A 22,340-nucleotide genomic window follows, 5' to 3' on the forward strand; every position below is an offset into this window, starting at 1 on the left:
CCTTGCTGTTCCATATGTTTGGATTCTTCTCTGAAATAAATTCCAAACATCAAGGAAGGTCCAATCATCTAAAACTGCAGACACTGAGAGAAATCATGGGGGGTAGCTCTGACATTAGAGGCCCAAGTCTTTATCATTTCCTTAACAAATGCAGAGTGCAAGCCATAATTAACAACAGCCTGCTTAATTTCTTTTAGATCATTCAGTTCTATTGGCTTCCATCTAGCATCTTTGACTCCCTTTGAGCCTTCGGAAGTTGATGCTTTGTCAGAATTAATTACAGGGTATGTCGCTAAAACCCTGGGTAAGCCAGTTCTAATAGCTGGTGGTGGCATTGTAGCCTGTCCTTGTGCCTCCTTACTCTGTTCACCAGCTCCAATAAGTTCTTCAATCTTTTCAAATCTTTTTATCATCATCTCTCTTAAATCCTGAATCTCCTGACCTGTATGTGTTTCTAGTGATTTCACTAAGGTATCAGATTTTTGGTCTCTATTCTGTACTTGTGTTTCCAAAGTTTTAATTTTTTCCTTCAAAGATAATATGTCCTCTTTAAACTTTTCTTGTATATCATGTAGATTCCCATCTTGGAGGTACATTCTGTCTGTTACCTTATCAAAACTTTGTGATAACGTCTGAACATCAAATTCAACAGCCTGAACCCTTTCAGGTAACTTCCTAGTACCCTTGGATATGGAGTCAATTTTGTCTATCATAGTATCCACTTGTTCAGATAACCTCTGATTTTCAATAATTTTAATCCTTTCTACTAGTTGTTCATTATTAGTCCGTAGAGATTGTATGGTTCTTACGAGTGCCTTATTCTTCCTTAATGATAGAATATGGAAAATAAAACTGCAACCTAGTAACAAGCAAATTAAGGTATCCCCATAATCATATAAACCTTGCATGATATAGTCCAATGTATTAATAAACAAAACAGTAAAATTTGCGTTGGAAACGAAAACTGCCATATTACCTATTATCCAGCCGGTGGTGCTGTTGCAGAGTCGCGACTAGAATCGCTGCAAAGTTGATTAAAACGGGGTCCTGTTTCAGTGTCCGCCTTAGTATTTGTTAAAAACTGGGAAATGCGAGTTGCTCAACAAAGAAAATGTAATTAAATCAATTCCATACACAGAACTAGAAACCCAGAATCCAAGGGAAAAGAAGAGTAACCTGGAAGCCGCAGCTGTGTATGGCCTCCACGTGACAGAGTCGCCCTGAGGGGTTGCAGTTTTTCAGCAACCGCCTGCACGCTGGTTTGCGCCACCCAAGCGTTGTGCTTGCAAGGGAGATTTAAAAGCGTCTCAGAAAAGAGTAGGCCAGGCGGGCAGAGACTGTGCGGGCCTGTGGAGTTTAAATCCACGTGGGGAGGCAAACGATACGGTGCGTGGGGACTTGGAGTCAATCTGAGGCGTGTAAAGAGAAAATATAAAGAATTTCAGCAAGAAAAGCCACCGTGTGTAATTTACATTAAACGCTGTCTCCACGCACAAGGCACAGGCCGCCGCTGAGGGAGGGAGGGCTCGCGCCAAGCCGCGCTGGCGGCAGGCAGCCGAGTGGGGAAAGGAGGGGTCCTAAAACCAAACGTTGGGCGCCAGATGATGGCGTAAATCACAAACAATCCCACACCAGTTTGGAATTACGATTAATAGAATGGTTATTTATTTAAAGGGTAAAAAACTTACAGATCACCGTCCCAGACAACAGCCCTCTGCGCAATCAGGAAGGGAGCCTAGTCGTCCGAAGGGGAGCCGGAAGCCAGAGAGCGAGCAGAGGGAAGTGGCCGCATTTTTAAAAAGAGAGACCACGCCCCAATGGGCTGGTATCTCAGCGGCTATTGGCTAAAGGAGCAGAAGGAGCTCCCGCAACACACTAGTGTGGGGTTTTTCCAGCTTCTTTCCTCTTAACACTGCTTTCATTGTGTCCTATAAATTTGGGTATGTTGTGTGGTCATTTTCATTGAATTTTAGGAAGTCTTTAATTTCCCCCTTTATTTCTTCCTTGATCCATTGATGATTCAGGTGAGCATTGTTTAATTTCCGTGTGTTTGTGGATTTTCTGGAGTTAATATTGCTGTTGACTTCTAGTTTTAAAGCATGGTGATCTGATAAGGTACATTGGGTTATTCCAATTTTTTTGTTGAGGTTTGTTTTGTTACTGAGTTTGTGGTCAGTTTTTGAGAAGGTTCCATGAGATGCTGAAAAGAAGGTATATTCTTTTCTGTTTGGATAGATTATTCTATAGATGTCTGTTAAGTCCATTTGAGTCATAACATCTGTTAGTTCTCTTATTTCTCTGCTCAATTTTTTTGTTAAAGATTTATTTATTATGTATACAACATTCTGCCTCGATGTATGCCCGCATGCCAGAGGAGGGTGCCAGATCTCAATACAGCTGGTTGTGAGCCACCATATGGTTGCTGGGAATTGGAGACAGGACCTCTGGAAGAGCAGGCGATGCTCTTAACCTCTGAGCCATCTCTCCAGCCCCTCTCTGCTCAGTTTTTGTCTGACCGACCTGTCCAGTGGTGAGAGTTTCCCACAATTAGTGTGTGGGGTTTAATGTATGATTTAAACTTTAGAAGTGTTTCTTTTACATATGAGGGTGCCCTTGTGTTTGGGGCATAGATGTTCAGTATTGAAATTTCCTCATGATGGATTTTTCCTGTGACTAATATGAAATGACCTTCTTTGTCTCTTTTGACTGATTTTAGCTTGAAGTCTATTTTGTTAGATATTAGGATAGCTACACCCGCTTGTTTCTTAGGTCCATTTGATTGGTATATTTTTCCCAACCTTTTACTTTGAGACGATGTCTGTCTTTGAGGTTGAGATGCGTTTCTTGTATGCAGAAGAGGGATGGATTCTGTTTTTGTATCCAATCTGTTAGCCTGTGCCTTTTTATAGGTGAGTTGAGTCCATTTACATTAAGAGCTATTAATGACCAGTGGTTGCTATCTCCTGTTAATTTAGTTTTCATCGTTTGTGATGTTAATTTGTGCATTTTTTTATTCTTTGGGATTTGCTGTAATGAGATCATCAAATGTGTAGCCCAGGCTGGCCTCGAACTCATGATCCTCCTGCCTCCGCCTCCTTCAGCAAATCCTACCGGTGTGCGCCACCACAACTGGCACCTCCATTTCTCTAAGGTCATTTCTCATTTCATCTTTAAGAATTTCAAACATTCTCTTGCGGTTATTTTTTAGATCATTTTCTTCTGGTTTATCCGTATTTGGTTGTTCAGGTCTTGCTGTTGTAGGGTCTTTAGGTTTTACTGGTGTTGCGTTGCTCTCTGTGGTGTAGCATGTGATCTTACCTTTTCTACTCATCTTTTCCTCTCATAGGTGTGGTTGGGGCTGTCTGAGATTCTATTGAATAATCTTCTAGGTGCCAGTGAATCCAAAGCTCAGATGGTTGTTCCTCGTGGTACAGTCAGTGTCACAGTTCTAGTTACCCCGTTGGTTGCTCCTGTTCCTGGAGGTAGCTCAGTGCTCCTGTGCCTTGCTCTGCTCCCTTGGAGTTTGCTGTCTCAGGCCTACTTTGGCCTAAGCTCCTGGCTTTGATCTTTTTCTGTAAATCCTTGTCTGGTTCCCCTCCTGCAGAAGTCCCTGGCTTGGAGTTGGACCTGTTCTGGTGGTGATGGCTGACTCTGGATATTGTCACTGGTTCAATCCTGCTCTGCCTGTGTCCCAGGACTGGGTTTGCTCCTGGTTTCTGCTCCTGGTGGAGCTTATTCTCTCTGTGTCCTAGGTAGCTGGTTCAGTCCCACTCCAGTTCTGGTGAAGATTGCAGACACAGAGTCAGGTCGTTGGCTCAGTCCTGGTCTGCCAGTGTCCAGGGACTGGATTTGCTCCCGGTGGAGCTTGTTTCCTCGGCTCTCTCTGTCCTAGCTGTTTTTGTTTGTTTGTTTGTTTGTTTTTCTGAGACAGGGTTTCTCTGTAGCTTTGGAGCCTGTCCTGGACCTCGCTCTTGTCCTGGCTGAGATTTTTAAGAGTGGAAAGCAGAACCTAAGGAGACGTTGGGATCCTTTGTTTGTGTGGTGGCAGGTGTTAGAATCTGCACTCCAGTTTTTGTCCAATGATCTGTACTGAGGCCAAAGCGTAGAGATAATGTCTGAGTCTGTGGAGGAAGAGAGGGAGAATTGAAAAATAGGACCTGGTTTGGGAGCAGGGGTGGTGGTGGTGGTGGTGGTGGTGGTGGTGGTAGTGGTGTGTGTGTGTGTGTGCCTTCCTATAAGCTCCAAGAGGGAACTGAAAGCTGAAGCTGGCAGAAGCTGAGAGCTGGCCAGCAGAGTCCAGGGTCAAGGCAAATGATATAGAGACCCAGGTGGGCATGGCAGGCCAGAACCGAGAGCTGTGTTAGCTGAGGTGGACAGAGTAGCTGAGGTGGACAGAGTAGCTGAGGCGAATGGAGTAGCTGAGGTGGACAGAGTAGCTGAGGTGGGCATTGTAGCTGAGGTGGACGGAGTAGCTGAGGTGGATGGAGTAGCTGAAGTGGGCAGAGTAGCTGAGGTGGACGGAGTAGCTGAGGTGGGCAGAGTAGCTGAGGTGGACAGAGTAGCTGAGGTGGGCAGAGTAGCTGAGGTGGACAGAGTAGCTGAGGTGGGTAGAGTTTCACAGTGACAAGAATTTTCATTGTGTGTCTCCGACTAGGACTAGAAACTTGCCAGAGAAAAAAGTTCCGCCGGGCGGTGGTGGCGCACGCCTTTAATCCCAGCACTCAGGAGGCAGAGGCAGGTAGATCTCTGTGAGTTCGAGACCAGCCTGGTCTACAAGAGCTAGTTCCAGGACAGGCTCCAAAGCTACAGAGAAACCCTGTCTCAAAAAACCAAAAAAAAAAAAAAAAAAAAAAAAAGAAAAAAGAAAAAAGTTCCAAATTACAGAACAGAGGTGTCCCTTGTCCTTGTGATTGGAGCCCCAGGGGAGCAGGAGGAGACTCCTGGCACAAGGTATGGTTTCTGTAGTAACAGTAAACAAGTCTGGCCTCAGGAGTGACACTTACCCAGTGCAGAAGGAGGCAGGAGAGAGCAGGAGCAAAAGGAGATGCCCACGTGGAGGGAGGGCAGAGCCCAGAGAGACACAGCTTCCGTTAGAAAGCCAAAGAGCTTGTCTGTGCCATTCCTGGGTTTCGGCACCAGGTGAATGAAAACAAGAAAGGAAAGGAAAAGACATGGCTGCTCCCAGGTGTGGTTGGGAAGAAAGTTTATTGTAGACATGCAGGAGGGGCGTCTGAGACATGTGGGGGGGATGGGATGGGACACAACCAGGTGCAGCAACCAGGGGGCCCAAAAGGCGCAGATGAAAGGCAGGCAACCAAAATGGTCGGAATACACAGGGAAGGGCAGCCCAGCCAGTGAGCTGGAGAGTTGAGGGTATGGGGCGGAGCATGGGGATACTGGGAGAATTGGCTGGCCAGTCCAGTTTGGTCTGTTAACTAGGCACCTCAACTGCTATGTTCCTCCCGGGTTTGAAACCTAACAGTATGATTTGGCTATTTGGCTTGGGCATTTGTCCCTGGTAAACAGTATGTAGGATGCTATAGTTCTTCTTCTTCTTTTTTTTTTTTCCAGAGACAGGATTTCTCTGTGTAGCCCTGGCTTTTCTGGAACTCACTCTGTAGACCATGCTGGGCCTCGAACTCTGCCTCCTGAGTGTTGGGATTAAAGACGTGCACCACCACCTCCAGGTTTAAACTTTTATGTTAGTGATTTAGATTTTTTTGTATGTATGAGTGTTTTGCCTGCATATATGTCTTGTACGAAGTGTGTGCCTGGTGTCTAATATAGGTCAGAAGAGGTCATCAGATCTCCGGAACAGGAGTTATAGATGGGTGTGAGCTACCATATAGGTGCTGGGCACTGAACCTAGATCCTGTGCAAAAAAAAAAAAAAAAAAGTGCTCTTAACTGATCAGCCATCTCTCCAGCCCTCCGCTCCCTTCCTCCTTCCCTCCCTTCCTCCCTCCACTTATAGTCTCTCCATGTACACCAGGCTGGCCTCAAACACACAGAGATCCAACTAACTGCCTCTTTCCCCAGGCACTGGGGTCACATCCAGTAATCTGACCCCTGAGCCATCTCTCCAGCCACCGACCCAGCACCTGCCACCGCCACCCCACCAGCCATCACCCCCACCAGCTCTTTGGGATTCTAGCTTCTGTCCTGTCTGGAACTGAGCAGTGAGTCCTGATCTGGGTCCTCAGTGTCATCGACAGGACTTGGAGTTGTTGCGGCCCCGGTTCCTGGGTCTGCATGCTCCAGGCAACACTTTTTTCTACGACCCACTGCTCTGAGGACCAACAGGACAGTTCCCGGAGCCACACTGCCATCCCTGTGTCAGCCTGCCACCCACGCCCTGTTCCCATTCAGTCCACCCCCTCGCTTAGGCCTTCTCCTCTCTCCCACGTGGCAGTCAGTGGCTCCGGAGCCTCCCGACACAATTCCTCCTGCTTGTGACACCTGACTCCTCTGTCCTCTTTTCTGTTTCAGAAGCTCTGGGATGGCAACAGTCTGGGAACCCCAGCAGCTGTACCCACAAGGAGGGGACCATGACTCAGGTGCCAGAGCCCAGCAGTCTGCGAACCTGCCCAGCATGTGGGACATTTTTACCGGTGTGGATTCCAGCAGAGGTGAGCAGGACACAGGACAGCCCCTCCCTGGCCCTTGACAGGACAACCCAGGTAGGAGGCCCTGATCATACAGGGCTTGCACGCGGACACACACAGACTTGGTGTGTTTGGTTGTGTTTGTTTTGAGATGCGTTAGCTCTGCAGACCTATTCAGCACAGAACTTGGTATGTGTACTACTTTGGCCTAAAACTTAGAGCCATCCTCCTGCCTCAGCTTCCCAGTGCTGGGTGACTAGTGTGCTAGCACGTGGAGCTGGGGACGGAGCCCAGGGCTTCAGACTCTCCTGGACTCTCCCCACTGAGCCCAAGCCACACCCGTTTATTGCCATGCTTTGGTTTTTGTTTTTGAGACAGGGCTCACTGTGTAGCCCTGGCTGGCCTGGAACTCGCTCTGTAGACCAGGCTGGTCTCAAACACTGAGAGATTTGCCTGCCTCTGCCCCAGGGCTGTTTTATTTCCTTATGCACATTGCTCATGATTACATATCCCTGTGCGTGGCCGCAGACCAGATGATTGGATCCCCCTGAGCTGGAGTCTCGGGTGGCTGTGTGTCCCATGTGTGCCAACACACATCTTACCACTGACCCAAGTGTTTGACAGACTCTGCTAAATGGTCCAGGCTGGCCTTGTGGGGATCCTCCTGTCTGCCTCCCAGTGCACACATCCACGGCCCACAGAGGGAGGGGGTGAGGTTACTACCATCAAACGCCACACCTGTGAGAGGCAAGACCCTCGCTCCACAGAAAAGCAGAGACCTCGGAGTGAAAGCCAGATGGAGCCAGTCTGCCGAGCCCACGTGGCGAGGAACAACGGCCTTCCTTCTCCCTGATGGCAGCACCTCCCTGCTCCGCTTTCCCCACAGGCTAGTCCTCCAGTCTTCCCAGAGGTCCCTCCCCAAGCCTAGGATGAACTGAGAGGAGGCACCAGCAGCAGCCAGGGAGGACCAGCCTAGGGCTTCCTGCTTGCCTGTGACTCTGAGTGTTTGAACGCACCTCGCACTGAAAATGGACCATCCTCCCTGACTTAAGTCCTCCTCTCCTTTACGTTTGCTCTTATTTTCAGATTTATTGTTAGCCCCTTACACAGGGATAAAGCGGCGCCCTACCAACCTGCCACAGATGGAGAGATGGCTCAGTGGTTAGAGCACTGGCTGCTCTTGCAGAGGCCCCAGGTTCCATTCCCCACACCTGTGACTCACAACTCTCTGCAACTCCAGTCCCAGGGAATCCAGCCCCCTCTTCTGGCCTCTGTGGACAAGCACACATACAGAAAAATTAAATAAATAGCTCAAAAAAAAATCTAACCCAGTATAATTCCAAGTTAAGTTAGGACTGAAAGTTCCCCTCTTCCCTTGCAGACACCACCCTGCGGCGTGGACGACAGTCACTTCCTGAGTCAGACGCTCCTCACTGGCCAAGGGCCTCGGGAGTGTTGCCTCCAGAGCTGAAAGGTCACACGTTCTACCCTCCAAACACGAGCACCTCATCTAATAGACCCCGAGTCATAAAACTCAGCTTGTAGACGGCACCACCTGCTAGAACAGAAAGACCTAATCCACCAAAGCCCACCTTCTGGAAAAGTCCCTACCGCACTGACCTTGCTCTAGCATCTGCAGCTCCTCTTGGGGACCCGGCGTAGTCTCCGGTGGTCACCTGCCACTTCCTCCTCTGCCAGCTTCATGCACAGTCACCAGTGCCATCTGATTGGCTACGCTCTCCTTTGAGGGCCTCCATTTTGTAGCAGGTAACACTTTGTTGATGATCGTAGATAGATTAACTTACTCTAGATCCCTGTTTATTGTTGACCCAGATAGAGCCAGTTCAAACCCTGCAGGGGTTCAGGTTATTTATTTATTTGTTTGTTTGTTTGTTTGTTTATTGATGGGGGTGTGGGTTTCCAGACAGGGTTTCTCTGGAGCTTTGGAGTCTGTCCTGGAACTCGCTCTCTTGACCAGGCTGGCCTCGAACTCACAGAGATCCACCTGCCTCTGCCTCCCGAGTGCTGGGATTAAAGGCGTGCTCCACCTCCTCCTGGCTCTAGTCTAATTTCTATGGATTCAGCAGAGATTAGAGTCCTGGGATGGGTTTAGTGGAGAGGAGGAGACCAAAGGTCAGTGTGCAGCTCCCATGTCCGCAGTAACACCAGCCCCAGGAAAACAAGGAGAAATTACTATTTGCTGCTGTGTTGGTTAGGACATTCAGGACATGGGAATAGGCTCCAAGAACCCTCACTGGGTGAGATTAATTCATGCTGCATGCTGACAGAAAAGGAGGTTCTAAGATGCTGGCTTACACAGCCAGGAGCAGGAGCAACAGACTCGAGGGAGTGTCCTCTCCTGAAACAGAGCCAGTTTATACTTTGCTCCAGCGTGGCCCCTGTCAGATCCCAGGGGAAAGGGCACTCCTTGAGACTGGGTGCTGACTTGCAGTGGTAGCAATCTCCTCTGCTGCACCAGAGCTGCACTGTCAGGGACCATTGTCCTAAAGGATAGCAGAGGTCATTGCCCTAAGGATGTTTACGGAGAACCTGCCCCACATCCCAACTATCCTGAGAACTATCTGTTAATGGAACCCGCCCTTATTCCAACTATCTTGAAAAATGTTAATGGAATCACATGTTTCGGCTTACACACCAGGGTACTGACGGATGACCTTCGCTACCCCAGCAAAGTTCCTGCCTACCCCTACCTCCACCCCATTCAAGGGCTATATAAGCTGTAACCTTCACCCTAATAAACAAGACCTTGACAAATGGAATCTTGCTTGGTCTCCTTCCTCTCTTCAGCCCATGTCTTTCAGGTAGCGCCCCTTCAGAGGACCCTGAATAGCTGACCCGCCGGCGGGGTTACACCGCACTGTGCCTGCACTGCCTCTCGACCCATCCTACCCAAGCATTCAGCCTTGGATCGCTCTCGCTCTCTCTCTCTCTCTGACAGTCTCAGATCCCTTAACCCACTCGTTCCTCCCTCCGGATCCTGTAAGGGCTGTGCTCCCCCTTGACTCCCTAAGGCATGTTCAGTAGCTGTTTGCTAAAGCTTGATGCTGTCCAAGCAGACTGGCCAAGCAGTCTGATCTGGGTGGGTTTGCCCCTCATCTGTGCCGCTGTTGACATCTCTGTGTGTCCTGGTGGTGCCTGAACAGAGGATCACATCATGGAGACTGTGTTTTGGACTTGGAGACCCTTCAGGGTGAGAGATTTATTCTGAGCATAGGCTGTGTGCACTTATACATCAGACCACTCTGGATTTGGGGCAGAAGTAGCTATTAAAACTGCTATTAGCCCTTTGGGTAGATCTGTACCCACAGTTTCTAACCAGACAACCAGTACTTTCATTTCTTATTTATTTGTTGTTAGTTTATTTTGGTTTGAGACAAGGTGGTTTCTCTGTGTGGCCCTTGCTGTCCTGGAGCTTTGTCTATCCCAGACTGGCCTCAGATTTACAGAGATCCACCTGCCTCTGCCTCCTAAGTGCTGGGATTAAAGGCATGCGCCACTACCGCCCAGCTTGTGGAGACTTATTACCCTATGAATGCTTAGTCTTAGCTTTGCTTGTTTCTTGCCAGCTTTTCTTTTCTTTTTTTTTTTAATATTTTTTATGGTTTATTTAACGTGCATTGGTGTGAAGGTGTCAGATGCCCTGGAACTGGATCTTCAGACAGTTGTGAACCACCTTGTGGGTGCTGGGAACTGAACCTGGGTCCTCTGGAAGAGCAGTCAGTGCTCTTAACCACTGAGTCATCTCTCCAGCCCCAAGCCAGCTTTTCTTAAATTATCCTGTCTACCTTTTGTCCCTGGGCTTTTACCTTTCTCTATTTCTGTATATGTTTTCTTTCCTTCTTATTCCATGTTTGGCTGCGAGGCTGGCCCCTTCTTTTCTTGTTCCTTGATCATTTTCTCAGCTTTCTCCCTCATTTGTACTCTCTGCCTGCTAGCCCCAAATCCTTTCTCCTGCCTCTCAGTCGGCCAGTCTTTAACAACCCACTCAGGTGTTGTAGACAGGCAAAGTAACACAGCTTCACTGAGTTAAATGCAACATAAAAGAATACAGCACATTTGGCTGGAGAGATGGCTCAGAGGATAAGAGTCCTGAGTTCAATTCTCAGCAGCTACATGGTGGCTCACAACCATCTGTAACGAGATCTGGCGCCCTCTTCTGGTGTGCACATGCAGACAGGGCACTGTATACGCACATGCGCAGTAGATAAATCTTCTAACACAAGAATGCAACACCCATTACATTATTAGGCAAATGTTCTACAGTGTAAACTAATGTTCAACAACGAAAATCCTTCCTTATCTTGTGCTCCAGCTCTGTTCCTTATCTCAGAGCCGACGGCAACTACAGCCTCAGCCTTGCCGCCTTCGGGAGGAGGTGCGTTGTCTTGGTTGTCATGGGGTATTCACCAGCAAAGCCAACAGAAAGCCTTTATTACCGGCTAGTGACCACACTAGGTGTCCGGGATCCCAGTGTAGCCCTGAGTCTTTCTCAGCGGGAGCTTTTAAGCACTAAAACCATGTCCTGGGTTGGCACGCTGCAGTTAACAAGAACTGTCAGCCAGAGCAGAGCTACAGGGGCCCAGAAGGGTCAGTACGTTTAGAGATTTCCCAGAACTGTGGACTTTGATGGGCTGGGCCTTGGTTTTCATTTCAGCAGGCGGGGCTGTCTTTGCGCTGTTTCTATGGCCTGAATGGCACGCCCATCAATGAGTCAGCTGTCCTAAATTCTGGGGGCCCTTACACCAGAATCGAGGCATCTGGAGTTAGAGTTGAGGTGTTTCTTGGTGCTATATCCAGCTTTATCTTTGCTGTGAGAGTTATTGTTTTCCTTTCTGGAACCTGGGCAAGTGTGTTTGGTGGCTGTGGTGTTCCTGGCAGGGGAAACTTGTGCAGTTGTTGGCTGGTGACAGAGAAGAATGAGATAGGGGGCTGGAGAGATGGCTCATAGGTTAAGAGCACTGCCTGCTCTTCCAGAGGTTCTGAGTTCAATTCCCAGCAACCACATGGTGGCTCACAGCCATCTGTAATGAGATCTGGTGCCCTCTTCTGGTGTGTAGGCACACATGTAGGCAGAACACTGTTTACATAAAAAGTAAATAAATCTTTTAAAAAAAAAGGCAGCTTGCTGGTGTGAACCTCAATAGTTCATCTCTTAAAAAAAAAAAAAAAAACGGCAGCTCTGTCTGTCTGTCTGTTTCTCAAGACAGGGTTTCTCTGTGTGACACCACCTGCCTGTCCTGGAACTCGCTCTGTGGACCAAACTGGCCTTGAACTACACAAATCCTCTGTCTCTATCTCCCGAGTGCTGGGATTAAAGGCGTGTGCCACCACTGCCCAGCTTTTTTTTTTTTTGACAGCGACTGTTATAAAGGGAAACATTAAATTGGAGTGGCATACTTTTTCAGAAGTTTAGTCCATTGTCATCGGTAGGAGCCAGCCATGATAAGTTAAATATGAATAGATCATCCAAAGAAAGTTCTTTACCTCCAACCATTATCATAACCAGAGTAGAATTTAGCCATCGATAAATTTAAATGGAGGCTGAGTCTCAGTAATTTACCCTGAAGCAATACCTGGTCGCAGGAAGAGCCACAAACTGAGATTACCTGAGCACCACCCAAGAACAGACCATCCAAAGGAAATGCCTAACGTTCCAACCACTGTAGATAGGATCACCTGCCAGCACACTCTCCAGGACACCCCTAGACAAATGTCAGCTAATCAGAGGTCCTGAACCTCAGAAACCCCTCACCCCCAACTATAAAAACCCTACTGTAACTGAGCTCAGGGCTCTCCATTTATTCTAATACGTTGGACATGTGGAGAGACCGAGTTTGTAAACTTGCATAAAGTAAAGGCTCTTTGCTTTTACATATGGGACTCGGTCTTTTAGTTGGCTTTTGGGGGACTTCGCAGGTTTGGGCATAACATCTTCATGGTGTGGCATGGTGGCATGCAGGCAGACACGGTGCTGGAGGAGGAGCTGAGTCTACACCTTGACTTGCAGGCAGCAGGAAGTGGTCTGAGACAATGGGCGGTATCTTGAGTAGGGTGCACACATCGCTCCAAATGACCGGAAGACACACGGTATGTATGCTTTTACAGAAAGCTGCTTTATTCTCGAGAAAAACCAGCATTCTGGAACCCACCCAAAAGGTGTTGACCCTGGGCAGGGTAAGGCAGCCCTTGAAGTCTACTTAGGGGAATTCGAGCTGCTGTTAAATGATTGGGTGTAGACCCTTACTGACATAGGGATCATTTTGTGATTGGCTCATGACATCTGGTCAGCAGCAGCTGTGGTTGTGGTGTCAGGGGTCTGTCTGCTGTGTCCAGGGTCTGTCTGACTGAAAATAGCAAGAACAGCCCCTGCTTGTGACCAGGTAGGACTCTGATTGGCTACCTGGACGTACTTCCTGTGGGTCTGGTTGAAGTTGACACGGGTCAACTTAAGTAATACGGGGCAGAGGTCTTAGCAAACCGACCCCTGGAATAAAGACTGGTTCTGGGTCCTTCAAGCATAAACCGTGGTTTTCCGTCTTCCTCTAGGGGATGTGACAGATAGGACGGAGACAGCCCTCTTGGATGTGATCTCGGTGAGTCAGCTCAATTTTACTCCAGAGTATAGGATAGTATAGGATTGGAAAGCCTGGGGACAAACCCTAATTTGCATGAAGTGGCAGTTCCTATTATAAGGCGGAGTTAGCGGCAGCAGGGTCCAATATCAAAGTTCCTAGTACAAGTCTTAGTAACCATGCCTGCAGCAGGGGCAAACTCCTAGCAGGAAACCGCGCCAAGGGTCACACTGGAGATAAACCCACCCGGTTTCCAGGTCAGTCCTCCGCCTAAAGACATTCTCCAGAGAGGGCGTGTAAGGAGCAGAAGTCTCCCTGGGGAGGGAGTCTCTCACCGGGAAAGACTGCGACCTCTAACCATCAGGCCTTCCGACAGATGGGAGACCTCAAAGCCCGCCCCCACAGCGCCACACTTCCTTCCGCAAGGCCACACCCACTCCTACGAAGCCACATCACCTGTTAGTGCCTCTCCCATTGGGGGCCACTTCCTTGGAAGCCCCACTGGAGGTGAGGAGAGGCTCCTGCAGGCAGGCACTTGTGGATACTCTTAGAGATGGGGCTGGCTCCCCACAGTGGAACTCGTCCGGGTGGCCACTGGGAAGCCCCTGTCCTGCACCCAACTGTTTTCTTAGGTCCCACACTCAGGTTCTGGCGTCACCCCAGTCCTGGGCATGTACCCATAAACCCAGAGGCAGGAATGTTTGGGTGGAAAGTTCTATCCCAATCCCACTCCCCAGGGAGTTGCCTCAGTCCAGACTCCACCCCCAAGAAAGCCTGCCAGATGGTGACCCCTCCCCAAAGATGCTCAAGACCACTCCCACAGGGCATTTAAACAGAAAACACTTGGTTTTCTGATCTTCCTTTCCCCATTTCCTCTCTGAGGTGTTGGAAGGCCACCCAGGAGCGCTGGTATCCATTAAACCTGGGCTTTTTCTAATTTGGTTTGATTTTTGTGTGATTTGGATTATTGTGTCAGTGGAGAGGTTTTTCGGGGTGCAGAAACGTCATGACCACTCATTACCACCAATAATGAGACAGTCATCTGGGAGGAGTTTTGCACACCTTTAATCACAGCATTCTACAGGCAGAGGCAGTCAGACCTCTTTGAGTTTGGTCTACATAGTGAATTCTGGGACAGCCAGAGCTACATAGAGAAACCCTGTCTCAAAACCAAACCACCGGGCGGTGGTGGCGGTGGTCATGACACCGCCTGGCGATTTTGGCATTTTAATTATGTGTATTTGTGTATCTGTGTGGGAGTATTAACCCATAGGGGCCAGATACGTCAGACCCTTTGGATATGGAGTTACAGATAGTTGGCCACCTCACACGGGTGCTGGAAACCAGTTTCCTATATAAGGGAACCCATTATCACGCAAAATGAATATATACTAATAGATGCTACTAATAAAAAGTTGTATGTAGCCAGGCAGTGGTGGCGCACGCCTTTAATCCCAGCACTCAGGAGGCAGAGGCAGGCGGATCTCTGTGAGTTCGAGGCCAGCCTGGTCTACAGAGCGAGTTCCAGGACAGGCTCCAAAACTACTGAGAAACCATGTCTTAAAAAAAAAAAAAAAAAAAAAGAAAGAAAGAAAGAAAAAAAAGCAACAACAAAAAACCTTGTACATAAAAGGAAACTGAGGCCCATGGCCTTGGCTCTTGTATAGGTCCCTGCACAAACTCGAGGCACGGTCACTGAGAGAAAGCCTGCTAGACTGCTCCACCGTCCGGTGCCCCGCACATGTCCAGGCTGGCCTCGAACTCACGGCTACAGAGGCCTCTGCGTCTGAGAGCGGGGATTGGAGGCGTGGCCCGCATACCCACAAGTATCGCGAGCTCTTCCCGCCCGCGATCTCGCGCAGCTCAGCGCTGGGGCTGCCCACCGCGCAGCCTGCCGTGGACGTCGCTTTATTCAGGCCTTCGCTGTAGACAGCACAGAACTAGGCGGGGCAGGGGAGGCCGCTCCGTTATTCCGCGCAGGCGCATTGTGCGCGTAGTCCGGCGCAGGCGCAGTGTTCGTAGTCAGGCGCAGTGCTGACACGAGCGCGCAGGCGCAGTTTCTGAAGGGCTGCAACATGGACGACGAGGAGGAGACTTACCGGCTGTGGAAGATCCGAAAGACCATCATGCAGGCGAGTCGCGCGTAGGGAGGCTTGAGCGAGTGCCGAGTTGCGGACGGAACTGCGGCTGCAGCGTCTCGGGTGCGGGGATGCTTCCCGCCTCTGTGCGGGGCGCGCCCACGCTGGCCCCTAGCGATGGCTTCCTCCTGCTTCAGCCTCCCGACCCTGTCTCAGAAGGAACCAGGTGGAAACGGGGAGCTAGTGCTCACACCTGGGTTAGGGGTGCTTAACCCAGGCCCCAGTGCCCCTATGGCAGCTCGCAACCATCTCCAACCCCAGCTTCGGCCAGCGTGGTGGCAGAGGCGGGTGACTCTCTGTAAGTTTGAAACTAGCCTGATCTACAGAGTCAGTTCCAGGACTTTATAAGGACTTTATAAGGAGGGCTTGTGTTAAGAAACCTAAATAAACAGAAGGTAAAAATTTGATGGCACAAGCTTTCATCCCCGTCACTCTTGGGCCAGAGGCAGGTCAGTCTCTGAGCTCAAGACCAGGCTGAGGTCACCCAGGGCTTCATAGCGAGACCCTGTTTCAAAAATAATAATACAAAAAATCTAGGTAGGCGGGGTAGTGGTGGTGCACGCCTTTAATCCCAGCACTCGGGAGGCAGAGGCAGGAGGATCTCTTGAGTTCGAGGCCAGCCTGGTATACAGAGTTGAGTTCCGGGACAGTGGAGAAAGAGGTCTGCGAAGTTTGGATTTACTGTGTTGGGTGGACTCCAGGACGCTCAGCCCCAAGACTGAACAGTATGGTGATGTCTGGTCCCCGTGTTGAAGACCTTGTGGGGGTGGGGGCACGGTGAGGTTGCCCTATGGTTGCTTGGGGATGGGTGGGTCTTGGCTGGAGCCAGTCCAGAGCTTGGAGCCCACGCAGCCTGCAGCGCTGCAGGTCTAGGTCCTGCAGTCCCCGGCTCGCCTGCAGATTCCCACCCCGTCTCTGAGGACATCTGGCTCTCTGTCCCTGCAGCTGTGTCATGACCGTGGCTACTTGGTGACTCAGGACGAGCTGGACCAGACACTTGAGGAGTTCAAGGCGCAGTTTGGGGACAAACCCAGCGAAGGAAGACCAAGGCGTACAGACCTCACCGTGCTGGTGGCCCACAACGATGACCCCACGGACCAGATGTTTGTGTTCTTCCCAGGTGGGGTCCATCATTCCGGTGCTGGCTCATGGCAGTGTGTCTGTGGTCTTCCGCCTTCTGCCCGCCAGTGAGGGTGGGTTCCACCCTGGCCCTGCTTTGGCTGCAGGACTGTGGCAGGTGCCCAGCCTTCCCCGGGAACCTTCCCTTGTCCAGTTGGTGTCCATTCTCTGCCCCTTGCTCTCAGCACCAGCTCTCAGACTCTGGCTCCTGTCTGCTATATTCTGTAGTTTCTGCCTTATACCCCAGGCAGCTCGGAAGGTGTCTCATGAGAGGGGTTGCCACCCTGGGCGTCTGCCTCCTGGTGTCTCCAAACAGCCTGTCTCCTTTAATATCCTGGCACTTTGAGGTCCTGGGGCCTGTGTTTTTAGTGAGAGAATTAGGGGTGCAGGGACAGGCGTGGTACCGTACGTCTGTAATCGTAACACTCGGGAAGCAGAGGCTGAGGCAGGCTGTCAAGGCCAGCCTGGTCTGTACAGTGCGTTCTCAGCCTTCCTAACTCTGCCATCCTTTAATAAAACAGTGCCGAGTGTTTTGGGGACCCCCCCAGCCATAAAATTGTTTTTGTTGCTACTTCATAACTATTATTTTGCTGTATGAGTAATACTGAAATATCTGTGTTTTCCTGTGGTCTCGGGGGTCAGTACCTACAGATTGAGAACCACTGATGCCAAGAAACCCTGTCCTAAAAAGAAAAACTCGATGGTTGGGAGTAGAGAGTCTGAGACCCAACAGTTTGCAAACCATGCATGTGGTCATGTGGGCCTGGTTCTGCACTTTGGGTCCTGATACTCCAGTGAACCCCAGTCTGTCTGAGGAGCCGAGGTTAGCCCCATGTAGACACAGAATCTGTCTCCTTTTCCTCGAGGCTGCCCAAGCTGACAATACCATGTCCCCAAACCTCAGAGCAGCTGACGGAACAGGGTCAGGGTACCATGCAGCTTATCCCTGCCCAGCCCCATTCAAGGCTCCTGGTTCTGATTTTCCCTGGCAAATAGAGACACCCTAGACCACAGGCAGGGCAGTGGTGGTCTCCGGCAGTGGACGTGAGGGTCGTGCTATGTGTCCGCAGAGGAGCCCAAGGTGGGCATTAAGACCATCAAGGTGTACTGCCAGCGCATGCAGGAGGAGAACATCACGCGGGCGCTGATTGTGGTGCAGCAGGGCATGACGCCCTCCGCCAAGCAGTCCCTGGTGGACATGGCCCCGAAGTACGTGCTAGAGCAGTTCCTACAGCAAGAGCTGCTCATCAACATCACGGAACACGAGGTGCGCACCTGTTCTGGGGGCAGCCAGGTGGGGTGGAGCGCAGCAGTGCCTGAGTGGACAGGACCCTGGACCCCCCAGCTTTGGTGCTATGGCTCCGCACTCCAAGTTGGTGGTGGTCATAGCCTGCTCTTGTTCCCCATTCCACTCCTGTTGGGGTCCCTGGTGACTGCGTGGCTGAGGGTGGGTCTCTGTCTCCACAGCTGGTCCCTGAGCATGTGGTCATGACGAAGGAGGAGGTGACAGAGCTGCTGGCTCGATAGTATCCTTTACCCTGCCCTCACTCCCCACTCCATAGTATCCTTTACCCTGCCCTCCCTCCCCACTCGATAGTGTCCTTTATCCCGCCCTCCCTCCCCACTCCAGACTCCTTTCCCAGTTCTGCCCCACCAGCCTCTTCCTTAATGGTGGCCCAGCAAGCTTCGCGAAAGCCAGCTGCCCAGGATCCAGGCTGGGGACCCAGTGGCGCGCTATTTTGGGATCAAGCGAGGGCAGGTGAGAAGCCATGGCCATTGTTCCCCTCCTTTTGAGGTCAGGACCACTACGGCCAGAGGACAGTGGGCCCCAGGCTCTGCCAACCCCAACCCTGCCTTGTTCTATAGGTTGTGAAGATCATCCGGCCCAGTGAGACAGCCGGCCGCTACATCACCTACCGCCTGGTACAGTAGCCCACGGTAGGTGAACCCCGCCTGCCCCGGCCAGCACACTGCTCTGCCAGGGTCCCAGCTCATACTCCTGTCCCATTCTGAAAAGCAGGACTGTTGGGTGAGACACCCAGTGCACCCACTTGTGAAAGAAGCGACTGACTCCTGCGAGTTGTCCTCTGACCTCCCGTGCATACAGCATGGCAGCTGTGTGAACCCACAAACCCTGAAGTCTAATGGGAGGATAGGCTGGAGGTGGGCCAGCCTGCCCTAATCATAGCACCCTGGAGACTGACTGAGACAGGAGGATTGCTGCAACTTCAAGTGAGTTTATGACTTCAGCAAGAACTGGTCCATCGCCGCTTCTGGTAGCTTCTGGTATGAGAGACTCGTCTGCAAACAGGAAAGGAACCCAGGTAGCAGGAGCCAGCTGTCTGCCTTTCCTCGTTCACCAGCACCCTCGTCCTGTCCGGTACCCTCGCCTGCTGCTCCGTGGGACCAAGGGTACGGGCCACAACCTCTTTGCCTTTTGACCAAAGGGTTCCCACCTGGCCAGTGCCTTGGGAATGTGGCCCTGGACAAGGCCCCCACTGCCACCAGGGCAGCCAGCACCACAGTCCTCCCTGTGCAATCTCGGAGTACTGGCTGCACCCCACACCTTTGTCACTGAGGTCACTGTCCTGTCTAGAGTTCTCCATTCTGTAGGACTCTTCTGAAAACTAAAGACATTTTGAGGAGTTACATTGTCTTGGAAATCTGGTCAATTCGGGCTGAACTGTGCAGGATGTGTCCTGGAGGGTCCTCGGCTTGGGGATGCCATGTGGGCCCCTGTGGCCCCCAGCCACTCCTCCATGGGTCAGGTGAGCCACTGGTCTGCTGCCTGCGTCTCAGGAGCCATGTCTGCTATTACAGCTGATTGCGCAAGGCAGGCCTTGCTGTGGTGAAGCCCGGAAAGGGTTTCGTGCTAGGCAACCGCCGTGCCCCTGGGCCACGCCCAGCCGTCTTCCTCCTTGGTCTTTGAGACAGGGTTATACAATCAGGGCTCCAACTCACCGAGTAGCTATGGTGACCCTAAAGTCCTGCTGGGGTGACAAATCCCCATTCTCAGCACAGGCTGGCCTCAGGCTTCCCTACGCTCTGCCCCATGTCCTGGGACAGAGTCCCACAGCACCTGGCTGCCAGCGGCTCCTCCCTGCAGCACAGTGCAGCTGTACCCAGGCCACGTATGACTGGTTGCACAGCCGTCTCCAGGACTGTCCGTCCCCCAGAGTCCCTGATGGCTCTGGCCATCAGACTAGCCGTCTGGGTCTCATGAGGCAGGACATCCTGGGGGTCCTGCCACACTGTGGCTAGTGTTAGAGTTGCTCCTATTCCTGACTGCATGGTACTCCAGTTTACAGACCACACTGCCCACCTCCCGTGGACACAGGGCTGCTGCTCCTGGCTGCTGAGTCTGGCATCTGTCAGGAACAGAGTGTCTATGAATGGGCTGAGTGGCTCTGTTTTGAGACAAGGTCTCCTTGTGTATGCAACCTGGCCGCCCTGAGACTGCGTTCCCTGCCTCAGCCTTCTGTGCTGAGGTGAACCGTGTGCAGTGCCACAGGTGGCTTGAAGGTTGTTTTTACCTCTACTTCCTGCTGGGGTGCGTGCGTGCGTGGGCCCCACCTGTGGAGGACAGGATGACAACCCAGGCTAGCCGGCCAGAAGGCTTCCTGGGTATCTGTCTTCCTGCTTCCACTACCCATCTTGCCTGTAGGAAGCTGGGATTAGATGCTCAGTTTGCATCCGGCTCCCACACATGTTCTGGAGGTGAGGCCAAGGCACTTTCTCACTGTGTGGGCCAGGCTGGCTTGGAACTCAGAGATCCAGCTGTCTCTGCCTCCCAAGGGTGTGTGTTACCATGAATGTGGTTGGCTGGCGGACCAGAGGCACATATCCCTGGGAACTGAAGTTACAGATGGTTGTGAGCCACCCTGTGGGTGCTAGCAACCAAACCTGGGTCCTGTAGAAGAGCTGCCCGTGCTTTTAACCTCTGGGCCACCTACGTTCCTTCACACACACACCTCAGTCATGTCCCGTGACCAGAGTGGGGTGTTCTGCAGGACAGACCTAAGATGATGCTGATGTCTGGCTCCTGGTCCCGCCTTCGGGACTGTGGAGCCCCAGACACAGAGGGTGGGGTGTTTTCCCCTGTGACTGAGTCACACGAAGGCTTGCCCTCCGCCTCGCTAGAGCAGTGGCTCTCAGTGGTCTCACAGTAGACATCCTGCAAATCAGATTCTCTCAGTTGTAACAGCGAAACTAGTTACGGGGTCGCAACTGAGTAATCTTATGGTGGGGTCACCACAGCGTGAGGAACTGGAGTGAAGGGTCAGCATCGGGAAGGTTGGGAAACCCTGCACTAGAGGGACCAGAACCTGCCCAACCTAGAAGGGTGTGGGAGTCTCACTCCCAGAGGCCCCTTCAGATCCCTGTAGACAGGATTTGGAAGTGTCCATCCCGATGGGGCAGAGGTTTGGTGTGGGCAGGTAGGAATTCCTGGAGATGGAAGGCTCTCCCGCGGCTCTATGGCCGCCATAGGGGAGCCTGGAGCACACCTTGCCTAGTCCCCTTTCTCTGATGTCACACGAGCCCCATGTGTCACTCAGTGGACCAGGTGGGGTGTGGCGTGGTGGTGTGCACTCATCCAGCATTGGGGAGCCCTGGGTTTCACACCCAGCACCACACAATCTGCTCCTAGCACAGCGGCCTTTTCGTAGTCTAGTGTCTGACTGAAATGGGCTTCTGAGCCACTTGCATCCTGGGAGAGGACCACTGTGTACCCTCAGCTCCTTGCTATCCATGTTCAGCTTTCTGCAAGAATCCCGACACCAGAACTGCCCCAGCTCCACACACACAAGCCAGGCCTGCACCACTACAAGGTGTCCTGAGTGGGCGCCCATCCAGACAGACCAAGAAGGGTGTGGCTTGCACCCTGGGCTGATGGGGACCACAGGAGCGATGAGGGGACCATGGGAATCCAGTTGCTGCATCTGCACAGGCACACGACGACGGCCAGGCCACCATCTGGGACCAATGCCCAGCCGAGTCCAGCCACAGCCGACAGTGCCAGGGTACCAGAGCTCCCTGAGGTTCCTTTCTCAGTGTTCTCAGAAAGTCAATCAGGTGTGGAGGGGGGCTCCTTTCGCCCTCAAGGTGGGAAGTGGGGGTGTGTGTGCCAACTGTAATCTCAGCACCGGGGAGGACTCTGCACTCCAGGCCAGGCGGGACACATGGTGAGACCTTGCCAGCGGGGACACATAGACCCTGCCTCAACAAAAACGAAACCAAGTGGCACATCAAGGTCAACAAACGCATACACGCACCACTAGCCAGTCTTCGTTCCTCTCTTGAAGAACTGACGTCAGACCCCCTTAATGTCTGGGTCCTGGCCAAGAGCCAAAACATCTTGTTTACCAAGAACAGGGCCGCCTTGAAGTGCTCACCCCAACCGGCTCCAGACACCCTACCCTTAGGTATCTTATCTGTGCCTGTGGTTTGTTGATATGGCTGGCCCCCTCATGAGGAAGCCCTCCCCCAGGTCCCGCCCATCAGGAAGGAAGGCCCTGTCCCCTCTGGCTGGTATCGGTGGCAGAGAATTGTGTGGACTTCCATGACGAATGATAAGCTGGCCTCTGCTGTTCAGTGTCACTGTTCCAAGGAAGACATTGAACTCCTGATCCTCCTCCCTCCGCTGTGCTGATGACAGTGTGTGCCACCCCTAGTTTATGAGGAGCAGGGGCTGAATCCATGTCCCAGGGCCACCATCGTGCTGCTCCCAGGCTGAAGCTCCACAGGAGAGGGATCCTTTCCCAGAACTGCAAAGATATATTTAAAATGTAGTGTGTAGCAAGAAACAACACCTGATGTGGTTGGTGCACATCTTTGGTCCCAGTAATGGGGAGGCAGAGGCAAGAGGATCTCTGAGTTTGAGGCCGG

The 22,340-nt window shown here is 51.6% G+C and overlaps 1 protein-coding gene across 1 annotated transcript; it reads left to right on the forward strand.

The window, feature by feature from the left end:
- The first annotated feature begins 15,198 nt into the window (after positions 1-15,198).
- Positions 15,199-19,103, forward strand: Polr2e (RNA polymerase II, I and III subunit E). Its single transcript, XM_038332040.1, has 6 exons — positions 15,199-15,329; positions 16,281-16,455; positions 17,525-17,721; positions 17,922-17,980; positions 18,135-18,213; positions 18,321-19,103. Exons 1-6 carry the CDS (start codon positions 15,273-15,275, stop codon positions 18,384-18,386), a joined length of 633 nt encoding a protein of 210 aa, XP_038187968.1. The 5' UTR covers positions 15,199-15,272; the 3' UTR covers positions 18,387-19,103.
- Positions 19,104-22,340: the final 3,237 nt, after the last annotated feature.

Source organism: Arvicola amphibius, chromosome 1 (genome assembly GCF_903992535.2).
Source record: "Arvicola amphibius chromosome 1, mArvAmp1.2, whole genome shotgun sequence".
NCBI classification, from domain to species: Eukaryota; Metazoa; Chordata; class Mammalia; order Rodentia; family Cricetidae; genus Arvicola; species Arvicola amphibius.